Here is a 17,010-nt window from a genome sequence, read left to right as displayed (position 1 = left end):
ATGTATTGAAACAAATGGTGACTAAATTAGAATGATTTGAATTGAAAGTATGAGAAAGTGATTGAATTGAAATGTGATTCGGAAACCCTATTAACTAGTCGGGCTGAGTCGGATATAGTTGGCATGCCATAGGATTTGGAAGAGTACGGGATTTATCGGCTTTGCCGACCAGGCACTTTATGTGTCGTATCTCAGGCACTTTACGTGTCGTATCAGGCACCTCGTGTGTCGTTTCAGGCACTTATGTGTCGTATACTGATCAGGTAATATGTACCGTTTTAGGCACAATGTGCCGTATTGGTGTGTTTTGGTTGGATCCGTGTATCCGCCAAGGTCCGAGTCTTGTTAATAGGGGTAAATAATTGAAATGAGAAAATTTGAATAAGTGTGACTGATTGGGATATGGAAAGAAATGAGAAAGTGAAATTGTGAATTGATATGTGAATTGGAAATCGAGATATGAGATTTAAAGATATGAACCCAAAGTTCATAATATGATAAAGAGTAAATTTTGTTATATGATATTTGTGAGTACAAATTGCAATAAAATTGATATTGAATATAAATTAAATGAAATGAATTGTATATGAATTGAAATGAACTATTGGAATGAGATGTAAAGAAAAATCCCATGGAATTGAGATAGTGAATTAAGGTATGAATACAATTAAATATAAGATTTGAATTATTGCTTATTGTTATTAATTATCAAGTTGATTTAATGTATGAGATAATTAATGAATAATTGTAGACATAAATGAAATATATATATATAATTTATCGATTAATGTTATTAATTTGAATTATGGTAATACCACTGAGTATACCCATACTCAGCGTACGGTTGTTTCCGTGCGCAGGTTAGTAAAAAAACCAGTGTTCGATCCAGCATCCAAAGTAATCCCGACCTCAGAGACATTTTAGTGATGTACCTTTCTGTTGATAATGTGGCATGTACTTAAGTAATGTACATACCTAAGTAATGTATATACCTAAGTGATGTATAGGGATTAGTCATTTTGAATGTTTGTATCTATGATATTGCTAAAGGAAGATGTGTGAGTATGTGATAATGTTTGGTAATATGTATATTTAGATGATAAATCATGCATGGAAATCATGAAAGAGTAAAAGTTTGCAAATAAACAGATTTCAAGGAGCTACAGTAATGTGACTTTGAAAAATCACCTAGGATAGTATAAAATTAATTATAGGGTGAATGATATATGAAATGAAAGTTTGTTGAGTCTATTTTTATAGAAAAATAACGGTTTAGCAAAATGAATTTTATATTTTGAGATATGTGTATTTCAGTGAGACAGGGTCAGATCTATTTCTGGAGTCCCCTGTTCTGAGTTTAGAAAATCACTAAAAATGGTACAAAAATAGTTATGAGTTGTAGTTTATATTTATAGAATCCTTATTGAGTCTATTTTCTGTAGAAACAAGTGGTAATATCATATGAAAATCCTATAATGAAAAAATTTATTTTTAATACCAAGGGGTCAAGACAGTCGAGTGAAGAAACATGGGAGACTTTAACTAATAAACCGTACTAATTGGCCAAACCAAAAATTCTGAAAATTTTATGGTAGAAATATATATGAGTTTAGTCTCAGGGAAAATTTACGGAATTAAATTTCAAGTCCCGTAGCTCGAGTTATAATCAATTTAGTAACTGCTGCGCAATTGGGCAGATTACTGTAAACAGTGAAATTAATTTTCAAAACAAATTTTTATGCCCCGAATTAGTAAGATAAGCTAAGTAATGCCTCGTGCTCGATTCCGGCAACGGTCTCGGGTAAGGGGTGTTACAACAAAAGTCTCACTACACCAAAACAGGTCTTTAGCGGCGCTTTTTAACGCCACTAAAGGTATTTGCGGCGCTTCCAGAAGCGCCGCAAAAAAGGCCGCTAACGAAAACGTCGCAAACGTTTGCAGCGTTTACAAACAAAAACGCCACTAAAGACCATGTTCTTTAGCAGCGCTTAGAAAAAAACGCCGCTAAAGAACATGTTCTTTAGCGGCGCTAAAAAACGCCGCTAAAGACCATGTTCTTTAGCGGTAACTTAAAAAAACCGCTAAAGACCATGTTCTTTAGCGGTTAGAAAAAACGCCGCTAAAAACCATGTTCTTTAGCGGCTTAGAAAAAACGCTAAAGACCATGTTCTTTAGCGGTAACTTAAAAAACGCGCTAAAGATCATGTTCTTTAGCGGCGTTTATTCTAGCCGCTAAAGAACATGAAAATTAGCGCTTTTATACAAAAACGCCACTATTTTTGAGATTTTTTATATTAAATTTTCATTTTTCACCTCTGTAGCAACAAATCAAAAGGAACCAGATTTAAACCAGCCAAAAGCAATAAATTTATATAATATTTCAAATTAAACGAATAAAATAATATTAATATCAATAAATAAAAGTGAATTCATAGTATTTTTGCAAAAATGTTAAATGTTAAAATGATAAAAATATTTATGTCATACACTATGAAGGCGGAAGTTGCGACTGAAACATCTTCATCACAGCCTGAAGCTGTTGCTGGAGTTCGTCGTACTTTTTGGCCTGCTCTGCTTCTCTCGCTGCAGCTTCCACTTCCCTCGCTGCCGCCTCTGCTTTAAGTTGTAGCTGGAGTTCTTCATATTTCCTTTGAACCTCAACTGTGGTCGCTTGCATCTTAGCCATTTGGTCTTTCAACCTCTGAACTTCAGCTTGAGCCTGACTCCCCGAAGCCATGTATTGGTGGGAGCTGGATCCAAAATATTGGGTTGGGCTAACAAAAGATCCTTGAAATCGAACCCGACCATACCTTTCAGGACCCAAAACTTCAGCAATAATCCGGTTATCAATGTCTTCAAGATGAACAGAACTATCACTAGAAGCAATCGCTTCGTACTCCGCCTTTTTATCCTTTAGTTTTTCCTAATAAATAAATCACATAGTTAGGAACGCAATATTATATATTAAAAAACATATGCAACATAACAATAGTTGCATTACAAGCAATGAATTAAACAATTAGAAAATAAACACTAAAAATAACTAAAATAAGTCAAATCTTATTAAGTAAACGTACCATTATTTCACCAGCTTTAGGAGTCATGGGAGATCCATCTTTCTTCCTATGTGTAATTTCAAAAGTTGAAGGCGTCCAACTTTTGACCGGACGACGATTCCTACAATATGGTAGTATCAATATTATTTAATGAAAGTTATACATATTCGACAATATTAAAAAATTAAAAATACCTCCGCCTCACTACACATGCAAAACTTCTCGACTTTGGTCGTGGGTGAATTTTTGTTCACTCACTTTTTTCCAACTTGTTCACGATCCTACGTTATGAAATTTTTAGTACGTAAATAGAAAATTCTATAAACCAAAATAATTACAATAGTTTGGAAGTACGTCATGCCTCGCCTTTCTTCGAATGCCAAAATCTAACCGCATCTTCCCATTGGTACCTCAACATACCCGGCGGGACATTTTGCAATTTCTCATCTAGGGTTGTTTTTGTTTTATAATATTTTTTCTTCAAAGTACTTTTATTGTCTCTCCATCTTTTTCCCAATGCTTTCTTTACGTAAGCATCCGAGACCTCTAAAGCAAACCTCGCCTACAAAAAACAAAAAACACAAGTTAATAAAGTAAATATAAATGAAACTATTTCCCAAGCATTACAGATGGCATTAACATTTTGTTACCTTAATATTATCGAGGGCTTGGTTTTTGTTACTTTCGGGCATTTGATGCCATGACTCGTAGTTGATAGGCAACATATTCGCATTTCGTGCTAAAATGCCCATGTATCCTGCTAAAAGTCGAGCTTCTGATCCAACAGGCTGACCAAAACTGTTTCGTCCAACTTTGACACGCTCGACTGGATCTAACTCGTATAACTCTCTAAGTAGCGTCGTCCTCGACCTCTGCGTCCCCACCATTTTCAATTGCAAATGGTATATTATAATATAAGAATTTGAAAATAAATCAACTATAACGAAACACGCATGTAAATTAAACGTAAAATTACTTTGAACTTCAGAGGATCCTCAATTGTAATCGAACATTCAAGATCCAATTCTTGTCTGTCTTGCTCAAGACTATTTGTCTCTGTCGAGTTAGGATCATTCCTCGTAATGCTTCCCCTTAGAATTTTTCTTGTAGGCATTTTATCGCAATACACATAAAATAGTTGACAACTTAATAACTAATTACAACAATATCAAGACATATAAAAGCAGTTGAAATATATAATAAGACCAAGATTTAAATTATAATATATTACATATAAATAAAGAATCGTAAAATCTTACTACATCATTATTCGTAAATATCTTCATCGGTATCCTGACGAACCCATTGAAATTGTGCACTAGTACTAGGGATATTGTCGTTTAAGTTTTGTTCTGGAAAGGGCAAAGTTTCTGATCTGTCGTCGATGTTATACCTACTTCCACTGCCCATGTCAAACAAGTCTCTAGGGATGTTACGGAGTACAAAGTACCAACCCTTATCAGTTGGATCTTTTGAGTAAAAAACTTGTTTGACTTGAGATGAGAATACATACGGCTCATCTATCAGTTGTTGTCCTGTGTGAATCAATCGGTCAAAATTCACCATTGTAAAACCAAATTGATCTTGCTTAATTCCACGAGCTGTATTAACATCGGCCCAATCACCTCGAAATAAGACAACTTTCCATTTGCCGTAGTAATCCAACTCAATTATGTCAGTAAGATGTCCGAAATATTCCACATTTCCCTCGACAGGATTATTGTCCCTAGCACTAGCATAACTTGTGATTGCAGAATTGACAACTATTCCACAATTTTGCGTTCTCCTCAACCTCTCGCGATATTTTGTATGAATTCTGAATCCGTTGATGAGGAACGCACTATATCTTTTAACCACTCGATTTGGACCTTGGGAGAGCCATTTAACTTCGTCGTTTACGTTCTTCCCACTCCAAACCTATTGAATGGAAAGTAAACTAAGTAATTAAAAATGTTATGAGAAAACATTATTATTTGTAAGCGGAAGCTCCAACTGCATACCGTTTGGCTTAACCATTCATAAAAAGATTCTGTAAACATCTTATTGATATCTCGATGTTGTGTTCTTCGGGAGCGCGAACGAGATCTCAATATTTGTTTGTACTCACTATGTTAAAAAATGCTCACCTTGTTAGAAGATAAATAGTTATTAGTTTGATAAATATTTATCAAATTTGTAAAACTTACTTCCGTAAAGGTTCCAATGATTCGTGGTGAAACAGAACATATCGATGTGCTTGTACCCACGATAAATGATCTAATTCTGCAATTTCAAATTTGCCGATTGGTTCTCCAAAACTTTGGAACAAATAAGTATCGGCTAAGTTATGGTCCGTGAGTCCAGCATTCCTATTTGGTCTGTTTAATCTTGTTTCAACATCTTCCAAATATCTTGAGCAGAAGGTCATACATTCCTCTACCAAGTAGCCTTCAGCAATTGATCCTTCTGGATATCGCTTGTTGCGGCAGTAAGACTTTAATTTGGATAGGAACCTAAACACAATATACAACATTTCTTAATTATTGAAACTAAAGGCATATAGGTGAATGAAGGAAAATTTAAAAAATTTTAATTAACACCTTTCTATGGGATACATCCATCGATAGAAAACAAGTCTGCCAAGAATTGCTTCGTGCGGGAGATGGATTATCAAGTGAACCATAATGGTGAAGAAGGAAGGTGGGAAGATTTTCTCCATGTTGCATAAAGTCAAAGCGGCTCGATCTTGTACCTTCTGAAGTTCTTGAACATCCAAAACTTTGCCACAAATGGCTTTCATTATGTTGGATAGTTCAATTATACAAGACGTAACCTTCTTGGACATACAACATCGTAGAGCCACTGACAGTAAATCTTGCATCAAGATGTGATAGTCATGTGATTTTAGCGAATATAATCTTCGATCTTTAACACTAACACATCGAGATATATTTGATGCATACGCATCTGGAACCTTTATATCCTTCAACATCGTGCAGAACACTTCTTTTTCCGTCTTCGACATTGAAAAAATAGAATGCGGCAACCGATATTTCCCATTCGGAAGTGGGTTGGGATGAAGATCAGGTCGGATTCCCATTTGGAGTAAATCAAGTCGACTCTGAAGATTGTCTTTTGATTTTTCGTCGACATTCAAAATTGTACCCACAATGTTCTCGCAGACATTTTTCTCAATGTGTATAACATCAAGATTGTGTCGTAAAAGGTGATGCTCCCAATAAGGCAACTAAAAAAAATACTTCTTTTTTTTCCACAAGTCCGCCTCATTAGGATCGTCCTCTTCATCAGAGTCATCATCAGCTTCATCATTTGATCTTCTATTTCTTTGCGTGTTTGGCGGTTGGTTCATCTTCCCATAAATGAAATTCATATCTTCCAACATGAACAAGATTTCAGAGCCACTGGTCTGCGAAGGAGCTTCTCTAAACTCTTCAGTACCATCAAATACAGAACTCTGAAATCTAAATCTATGATTTTCCAGTAACCACCGACGATGCCCCATGTAAGAGAACTTCTTCCCATTGTACAACCATTGCGAACATGTTTGTGCAGCACAACAAGGACACGCATAACGACCCTTGGTACTCCAACCGGATAAATTGGCATAAGCGGGAAAGTCATTAACGGTCCACATCAAAGCTGCACGTAAATTAAAGTTCTCCTTTCTCAGCACATCGTATGTCTCGACACCAGCCCACAATTGTTTTAACTCTTCAATAAGTGGCTGTAAATAAATGTTGATATCATTCCCGGGCCCTTTCCCTCCAGGGATAATCATAGATAAGATAAGGGAAGATTGTTTCATGCAAATCCACGGAGGCAGATTGTAAGGAACAAGCACTCTTGCCAAATCTTGTCGCAGTGCTCATGATCTTGAAAGGATTAAATCAAATCGATGCTAGCCCAAGCCTCACACTCCTAGGATCGCTTGCAAAGCACGGAAATTTATTGTCAAATGATTTCCAAGCTAAAGAATCTGCGGATGCCTTAATAATCCATCATCGGTTCGTCCATCATGGTGCCACGTCATACACTCCGCAGATCTTGACGACATGAAAAGCCTTTGAAGCCTCGGTATCGTGAAAAATACCGTAAAATCTTGACTGGCTTCTTTCTTGACTGTGCATCATTTTCATCGTCGTTCCTACCTTCTGCGTTTTTACTTATCCAACGGGAGTGGCCACATACATGACAGCACTGTTGATTTCTCCGATTGCCCCAATACAACATGCAGTCATTTGGGCAACTATGGATTTTGTTGTACCCAATGCCTAAATCTTTTATCAATTTCTTCATATCTTTGCATGACTGAGGGATTTTTGCAAAAGGAAACATTTCTCTCAAGAACTCTAACAGCATTGTCAAAGAGTTTCTGGTCCACCCTCCCAAACATTTTAATTGAAAAAGACGAACACAGAAAGACATTTTTGAAAATTTTGATCCCTCATACAGTTCGTCGTTCATGTCATTAAGTAGCGCGTAGAACTTCGCCGCTTCGTCGTTCGGCTCTTCATGACGTACAGTACTTCCCGGTTCGGTAAAAGCACTTCTCCCAATGTTACAATCATCAGAAGCCACAAAATTCTCTGGGAACGACTGGACACCATGATTGTGCATATTAAATGCATCTCGCAACATACCTTCCATGTCATCCCCTCTATCAGACTGGTGGTAAGTAGTACTGTCATAAGATACATCCATCCTTGAAGAGGAAGTACTAGGCGGGCATTCTCCATGAAAAAACCATTGTTTATAACCCCGAACAAACCCATCAACAATTAGATGCTCGTATACAACTTCACGATAATGCTAGTTTATGTTGACACACTTCTTACACGGGCAAAGAATCATGTTCTCCTGGCTTGCATATTGAAATGCAAAATTTAGAAAAGTCTGTACTCCATTTCGATAACCGTCGCTTACCCTTGACAAATTCATCCAAGACTGGTCCATTTCTTATTTCTTGATGTCTGATTTTCACCAGAAATTACAAGGGTAAGTTGTTCAATGGTAACTACAAATGAGTTTTTGAAATATATATCATATGATATATATTTATGTATTAAGTCAATTATGTAAGTTATGTACGTGTATAAGTTATGTAAGTTATGTATTAAGTAAGGTATTTAAGTTGTGTAGTATGTAAGTTATGTAAGTTATCAAAGTAATGTATGTTATGTAAGTTGTAAGTTATTATGTATTATGTAGGTTATGTAAGTTATGTAAGTTTTGTATTATTTAAGTTGTGTAAGTTATGTATGCTATGTAAGTAATGTGTATTATGTAAGCTTATATAAGTTATTATGTAACTAAGGTATTATGTAAGTTTATTTGAGAATTTTATATAAGTCATGTATTATGTAAGTTAACATGTAAGTTATGTATTATGTAAGTTTTATAAGTGTATGTGTGATAGTTATATAAGTTTATTGAATATTAATAAGTTATGTAAGTTCTTGTAAATACAAAATTTGATTATGTAAGTAAATATTAATAGTTAGTCACTTTTATGTATCTTATTTATAATAAATATTGAAATTATAATATATTTTAACAAGTTATGTAAGTAATGTAATATATACTTAAATTTTAGTAAGTAATATATATTTTACTAATGTATTTAAAATTTAAACACATTTTAGTAAGTAATGTATTTAAGTAAATTATTTAAGTAATATATTCAAGTTAATGTTGCATAAAAATATGTTTTAGTAAGTAATGTAAGTCATGTAAAATATACTTAAAATATATATTTAAGTAATGTAAGATATCAATTTTAAAATATATATATTAATAAGTCATGTAAAATATACTTAAAATATATATTTAAGTAATGTAAGATATCAATTTTAAAATATATATATTAATAAGTTAAATTAAATTGTAAAAATATATTAAATATTGAAATTATATATTAACTTTAAAATATATATATTAATAAGTTATTTATATTAAATATGCAATCAAGTAATAATTTGTTGAGAATTCATTATATAATGAATTTATTAAACATTCAATCAATTAACTAACCAAAATTGATAATTCACCGGCATTCATTATATAATGAATTTATAAAACATTCAATCAATTAGATAACCAAAATTGATAATTCATTGACATTCAATCAATTAATCGATCAATTTATTGAATCATCTTAGATTATTAAACATTTATTAATTAACCGGATAAATTGTAAATCGATAAAATTGCAAATCGATAATTATAAATACAGTATAATTATGAATATATATTCGAATAATTATAAAATTAAATAAAATTATTTAAAATTTACCCATAACAACTAACAACTATACATGAGAAAAATCAAGGCTATATTAACATCAGAAAACAAATTTTGCATCCTTATCAACAATGCCATTTGCAGGATACCTGAAAAATTTTGAATTCATGCCTAGTGCTGAAATGATTTATGGGAATGGCATGAAAGAAATATGAAAGTAAATATTGACTTCGATATCAAACATACAACCACTTCATCTAAAATTGGAATGCATGGAAAATAATTTTAAATTAGGAGTAAATACTGCCAAAAAAAAAAAGGAAAACATATGTAAATTACACCCAAATAAACAAGAAAAAAATAAAACACTTTAACTCTAAATCCATTACTGCAAAATAACAGTTAGGCACCTATAGCAATTCAATTCGGATTTCAGTTTGGTTATAACATGTTACAACAAAATCAAACCAAATCAGAAAAGATAAAACGAAGCCTATATATATTCAATATAATCAAACAGAAGAATGGTTTTTCTTTAACAAAAGAGTTTCCCATTGAAAAGTTTTTAAAACAAATTCATTAGATAAAACGTAAAATGCCAATAACTTTTCCACGCCATAACTCTCTGAGTAGCAGACTAAAGGCATTTCACATAAAAGAAACACGTCGTACCCTAAACCCACTATCGAACTAATCAGAAGCATCGACCAATTTCGTGTATAAAGGACCGATTTTTGAGCATCAAGGAGTCCAATAAAAGTAACCATATCAGAACTAAGGACCCAAAGCCACTAATTTTAAAAAATTAAATTAATACCGAGAGCTTTATACCTTGGAAAGGGTATTGCCCAAAACTGCAGATGGAATCCGAAATTACTAATTGCGGCGTCTTCTCCTCGGTTTCAGCCTTGGAGCTTCTGGGGAAGTTGGAAGATTGAAAGCGTGGGTTGCTACGAGGAAGGAGTCAAAACAACAGCAATGAAGAAGCAACAGAGAGACATTAACGCATGAAGAAAAAGACGGTTGCGGCGCAGAGAAGAAGCAACAGAGAGACATTAACGCAGGAAGGGTAAGTACTCGAACTTACCGATGGTTGCGGCGCCGGAAACAGACGGACGGAGTGATGCAGCACAGGAGACGGCAGAGTAGCAGGTGGTCGGGTTTGGGGGGCTGTTAGGGATTAGGGGAAATTTTAGGGATTTGGGGGAGAATGAGTATTTGGGGGGAAAATATTTACCAAATTTTGGGTGTAATATTTGGTCAGACTGATGGAAAATATGACGCCGTTCTCATCTAAAAACATATCCATTTGCGGCGTTTAGAGCAAAGCGCCACTAAATTTAATTGAAACGTGGTCGTTTCATCAACAAACAGGTGAAACATGTGGCGTTTCCCAATAAACGCCACTAATAAAATAGATAAACGGCATCGTATCAAACATTGAAATACATTTTTGCGGCGTTTTAAGCAAAGCGCCACAAAATATAGGTAAAAAATTTGCGGCGTTTTAAACTAAGCGCCACTAACTATAACTCAAAACGCGGTCGCTTCATCAACACTTACCTCAAACCCGTGGCATTTTCGATAAAATGCCACTAATAACATTAACAAAATGGCAACGTTTCAACAAATGTTTGAACAATTTTGCGGCGTTTTAAGTAAAGCGCCACTAACTATAACTCAAAACGAACCCGTTTCCCCAACAGTTTACCCAATGTTGTGGCGTTTCTGAAAAACGCCACTAATACAATAAACAAAAACGACAACATTTCAATAAACATAATTATAATTTTGCGGCGTTTCATTGAAAGCGCCACTAATAGCAACGTAAAACGGCGCAGTTTCAGTAACTCCTAATCCAACTTGCCGGCGTTTTTCAAAGCGCCGCTAATACAGATGAACAAAACGGCACCGTTCCCCTTCCTAGTGACAGGAAATGACGCAGTTTTACTTAAGGTTAAATACTCTTTCCGGCATTTTGAGATAAACGCCTCTAGCGGCTTTCATTGCAAAAAAATTTTTTTAAAATTTCTACAAAATTTAAAAATATTTATAATTTATTTTAAATTATATATACGCTAAGAATAGAATACAAATATACTAGCACGTGAGTTGTCAAAATAGTGTCATCCAAGATTGAAGTTAAATTGATCCAAAATTAAAACCAAAGTTATAAAATGGAAAAATTAATAATAAAAAATGAGAGAGTAATACATTTAAAAAAAATAAATTCGCGTTTTAAACCTGCTTAAATTATAATTTGTAATCCTTAAACCTCAAACCCCAAACCCTAAACCCCAAACCCCAAACCCTAAAACCCCGAACAGTAAAAGTCAAAACCAAAAGTCCCAAACCGTAATTTTCCTAAACCATATTTTAGGGTAATTGCATGGCCAATGTTACTGTACAAAACATATATTTTATATTCATATATTAAACTGTATGAATCTTTAGTAAAATCTAAATGTTCTTCAATTTTAAACAAGATCGTTAAACCCTAAACACAAACGTAACATATAAACTATTAACCCAAAATAATAAACGATGGCTGTAATCCCTAAAACTCTAAACCATGGACATTAAATCATATATTCTATAACGCAAACCCAATAGGCCTAACCTGACCCCGAATTTTTAAACCCTAAATCACTAACTCTTATCTTCTAACCCTTAAACCCTAAACCCTGGCCCTAACTTGTACTAATCCTAAACCTTGTTTAATACATAAATTAAAAAATATTAATTAATCAAAACCCTAAATCGTAACCCGAATCCCTAACCCCTAACCCTTAAACCATATTTTATAAAAATTAAAACACACTAATTAATCTAAACCCTAAAGCCTAACCTGACACCGAATCCATAAACCTTAAATCCCTAACTTCTTAATCTATAACCCCTAAATTACAACCCTTAAATTAACCAGAATCCATAATTCCATAATCTATATAAACGTTAAATTTGTAACTCTTAAACCGACCTTAAATCCTAAATTAACCGTATACCCTAAACTGCATATATATTAAACTCTAAACTATAATGATACATAATTAAATATTTTAAAATTAATACTATCGTATCTTTTCTAATTATATATGAAATTATTTAATATATATAAATTACAAATCAATCAGTCATGTACCTAAAATTTTTTAAAATTATTTTAAATAATACTATTTCAATATTTTCATTTTTAACAAATATTCAATTAAAAATAAATTGAATTTTAATTAATATAAATAAACAAATTAAATATAAAAAACATATAAAATGATTTTGTGGCACTTTAAGGAAAAACGCCACTAAAGCACTAAAAAGTTCCGAAACGATGACGTCTGGCTTTGGTTTTTTGTGGCGTTTCGGTAAAAGCGCCGCTAATACTATGCTTCAGCGGCGTTTTCCCATGTGCGCCACTAATTCCAGTATACATCAAGAACTAAACGCTGTGTTTTGGTTAAGATACTTTGCGGCGCGTTACACAAACTCCGCTAATGATATACTTTAGCGGCGTTTTTCATCAAGCGCCACTAATTCTAATACTCCTCAAGACCAAACTCTGCGTTTTGGTTAAGATATTTGGAGGCGCTTACCACAAAACACTGCTATAACTATCCTTTACTGGCGTTTTCCATAAACGCCACTAATTATAGTATACATCAAGACCAAAATGGTGCGTTTTGATTAAGATATCTTGCGGCGTTTAACGCTCTGCGCCGCTAATACTATACATTAGCGGCGTTTTCTTTATAAGCGCCACTAATTGCAATATACATCAAGACTAAACTCTGCGTTTTGGTTAACATCTTTTGCGGCGCTTCCGCTAAGCGCCGCTAATACTATACATTACCGGCGTTTGTTCATAAGCGCCACTAATGCCAATATACATCAAGACCAGAACGTTGCGTGTTGGTCTTGATATTTTGCGGTGCTGCGTGGTAAACGCCGCTAATGATGTTCTTTAGCGGCGTTTTGTTAGAATCGCCGCTAATGCTAGATCTTTAGTGGCGTTTTTTTCTTTGCGCCGCTAATGGTCGATTTTTAGCGACGTTTGTTATCAAAACGCCACAAAATATGCCGCTAAAAGCCTTTTCTGGTGTAGTGTCTTTAACTTAATTGAGGGACTAAGCCATGTTCGACGTATTATGTATACATGACTGACTCTCACTTAACTTCTAGAGGATTGGCTAAACCGAAATCTCAAATACCAATTAACTTGTAATGCCCTATACCTAGCTCGATTTACCAGATCCAAGTATAAGACGTCACAATACTTACTTACTTAGCTAAATTTTACGACAAAACTTTCAAATGTAAAATAAAACCTTACAACAAATTGTTTAAATAGGCATACATATTTGTAGTGACTATTATTTATCATTTGAAAAACATGTTTCCATAATGTCCCTCTGTATGCATAATATTACCTTTGGTTTACCGCCATGGCGCATTCCTGGCTTGGTCCCTCCTAGTGTATAGGTTCAACTCACAGACCTGTAAACCAAAACACGCTTATAAGTTTCCAAGGAACTTAGAGAGTCTCACTCATATTTACTTTTTTACGGAGACGTAGATTATTTCAACTTAAGGGTTTGAGTTCCCTCTCAGACATTGGCGGATACGTTTTTGATTTTTGGTTGGCGGATAACCATAAGTCAATCTCTGCGCTTAACTATCTCATACTTCTTTCACCCAACTGGCAGATCTTAGGCTTTACACCATATTTTGAATCTCGTTACATGATTTCTTTGATGTTTGTATTTAGATACGCTTCTTAGAACGATACCCAACAAATACTACTCTTGGCAAATTCCCTTAAAGACTCACCAATTGCTAGGACACCAGTTACATCGTATCTTCAAATAAGTCCAAATAGTCATACTTGCTTAGAAGAACACAACATTTCAATACACGCAATAGAATTCTAGATAACATTAATGCAGGACCTATGAAAATTCCAGGCTTGTCGAACACATTCACCACCAACATTTCGAATGTCCCAAGTTCTTTGCCATGGCAGATCACTAAGGCGGATTCAACAGTTGGTTACTCTATCAAAAATTCTATCAGAAGATGACTCACAGACATACCTAGATCTCACGCAAGACAAACTAACATCTCATCACTTGTTCATTACAAAATTCACTCTACGGATTGGACGCCATAGGCTTCTCCCACATTTTTTTTAGTTACATTGCTACCAAGTGAGTATTTTTTTTTAATTTCAAAATGTCGCCCCAACAAATTTAACAAAGAAAATTTTAATAATATTAACAATTGAACCTAAATTTTAAAATTAAAAAGTAAAATTACTAAATTCCTAAAAGTAAAAGCATAATAATTGAATATCAAATTTATGAAGACGGTAGAGATCTATGGTAGATTTTAGTCTTTTATTTTTATATCGAACATATTAAAAATGTAAAAGAAAAAATCTTAAAATAATATAATTTATTTTGTAAAACAATAATATTTTAATCATTATCCAATTGAATTAATATATAGTTAACTCATGACACCAAAATAATTAAAGGTTAATATACAACGGTTAAATATATTGTCAAGCCAAAAGCCAAAAATTTTTGTGACGCTTTGTGGTAATCAAGTAGCCACCAAGCTGGTTGCTCTTCCTCCTCACGGCGATTGTCATGCACGAAGCATTTTGAATACAGTAATCCACAACCCCACCGCCGTTAGCGCCACCTCTCTTTGCCACCAACCTCCTCATTAACTGCCAGATTATTGATTTCTTCCTCTGTCCCAACACCAAAAGCGACACTTGATGTCCTTTGGCTGCCTCCACTATTATTGCACCTTTCCCCTTTCCTTCAACCTTGGCCACCTCAACTTGGACCTGCAATTAATAATTCATTTCAAACCATCACCATGTATTAAAACCATTTCCTATACTTTAAAAATTATTAAACTTAGCTGTCCCCATAAACAATAAAAACAAATGAAGTTGCAATAAGAATTTTACCGAATTAAATTTTATTTTTATCTTTTTACTTAAAAAATAACAAATTAGTCATTATAGTTAAATCAAAGAATAAATTGGTCCATCTGTTAAAAAATTGTTTATACATTAGCATGACGTACACGTAGCACGTCACGTGTTATTGTCTGATTATTTCATCATTCATGCTAGTTTTTAATTATACAAATAGATAAAATTTAACATAAAAAACTAATTTTCTCTTAGATTTAATGCATAGAGACTTATTTACCTTATTGTAACATACAATCTAACTCAAAATATAGAAACCTAACTAATTTCACACGAAGTTGCAGTTCTTACTCCTGGCTTTTTCATTTGACACATATTTTTCATTGAGTGAAGCAGTACATCAACTCTTGGATTTCGCTTCCTTTTAGACGACTCTGCAAATCAAAACTTCAATTTCAAGCACCTAATATAACGAATATATATAGATATATACGAATGAATGACTGACTGACCTCTTTTTCTGGGTTTGGCGACATGCAGAAGAACAATGGTGTCCTCGGCTTGAATAGTGTGAGATAATGCCCAGTCAAGAGCTCCCTTAGCTTCCAGGGTTGACTCAACCACCACCATGACTTTATTGCCACCGCCATCGCCACCGTCGTAATCAGTTCCGGAAGCCTCGATGTTGATCATAAAGTTGGTAGCCTCTGATTTATTACCTAAGAACTCGACTTCCTGATCGTTTTCTATAAAATTAGAGGCTGATTTTCGCCTGAGAGACGGTGAGTTGACACGAACTCGAGCCACTGACCGGCCAAGACTCATTGTTGGTGATGTTGAATGTGATCGACCCATTGTTCTCCTTTCTTTGAATTAAATTTTGGTTGCAAAACTGATCTGTGTTATAATAAATATATAAACATATATAATAATCTGCAGTATGAGTAGGGTGGGGGCATTTTCCTGGGACGTGCAAGACATGAAGAAGGAAGATAATATGCGAATTATTTTGGATTTATATAATTGTCGAGGAGATAATAAGACCTTAAATTAAGGGTAAATGCCAACTATATATTAATTTAATTAATTTCACACGTTTGCAAGAGTTTGTGATATTTTGATCTTTGGTCTTTTTAAGTTAGAAATTTAAAAACTCAACTAATAAACAAAAAAATTAAGTTGTCTGACATTGATTACATAGCATAATATTTTGCACTATCGAAGGCGGGTGAAAAAAAAAATGAAATATCGTCCTACAGCTCCTTCTCACCTTAATCACAACATCAACTGCTATGTTTGTACTTTGTAGCACATGTCAAATCTTTACTTACTAGTCTCTCGCCATCCATTTTCAAAGTGGAATGTCAATGTTGATTGTTAGCAATTTAATTTGTAAAAAAAATGGTTTTTGGTATATATGGATTGCCACTTGGCCAATATCCGACATAAAATAAAATTCCTTCCCATATTTTTAGTTATCATATGCATGATAAAACAAATTATATGATTTATGAAAATATATATAAAAGTTATATAAAACTAGTGAGAGTGGAATGGGTATCTAAAACTATTTTAAAGCTCAAATCAGATCAAGCATAAGCTACCTCGCTGCTCCATGTTATTAAAAGCTTAAACTAATATTTATAAAACAATATAATATATTACTTTAATGCTTTTTATTAATTTGATATTTAAGTTTTTTGAATGTGGTATCTCAATTTGACAAAGGTGATCATTAAGGATTTATTCGGTTCAAATCAGTTTTGGAT

The 17,010-nt window shown here is 33.8% G+C and overlaps 1 protein-coding gene across 1 annotated transcript; it reads right to left on the bottom strand.

The window, feature by feature from the left end:
- Positions 1–14,764: 14,764 nt before the first annotated feature.
- On the bottom strand, positions 14,765–16,193 carry LOC105770525 (hypothetical protein). The gene is made up of 3 exons (XM_012591760.2): positions 15,754–16,193; positions 15,593–15,675; positions 14,765–15,148 (listed from the first exon to the last, which is right to left on the bottom strand). Exons 1-3 carry the CDS (start codon positions 16,094–16,096, stop codon positions 14,855–14,857), a joined length of 720 nt encoding a protein of 239 aa, XP_012447214.1. The 5' UTR covers positions 16,097–16,193; the 3' UTR covers positions 14,765–14,854.
- Positions 16,194–17,010: the final 817 nt, after the last annotated feature.

The sequence above is a fragment of the Gossypium raimondii genome, chromosome 7 (genome assembly GCF_025698545.1).
Source record: "Gossypium raimondii isolate GPD5lz chromosome 7, ASM2569854v1, whole genome shotgun sequence".
NCBI classification, from domain to species: domain Eukaryota; kingdom Viridiplantae; phylum Streptophyta; class Magnoliopsida; order Malvales; family Malvaceae; genus Gossypium; species Gossypium raimondii.
This window is presented reverse-complemented; position numbering and strand designations above follow the sequence as displayed.

Excerpts from the sequence above, each read along its gene's own strand:
- LOC105770525 (XM_012591760.2), bottom strand. The coding sequence starts at position 16,096 with ATGGGTCGATCACATTCAACATCACCAACAATGAGTCTTGGCCGGTCA. Across the intron at positions 15,676-15,753 it reads CGCCAAACCCAGAAAAAGAG|AGTCGTCTAAAAGGAAGCGA; the intron begins GTCAGTCAGTCA and ends TTTGATTTGCAG. Across the intron at positions 15,149-15,592 it reads GTCAAATGAAAAAGCCAGGA|GTCCAAGTTGAGGTGGCCAA; the intron begins GTAAGAACTGCA and ends TATTAATTGCAG.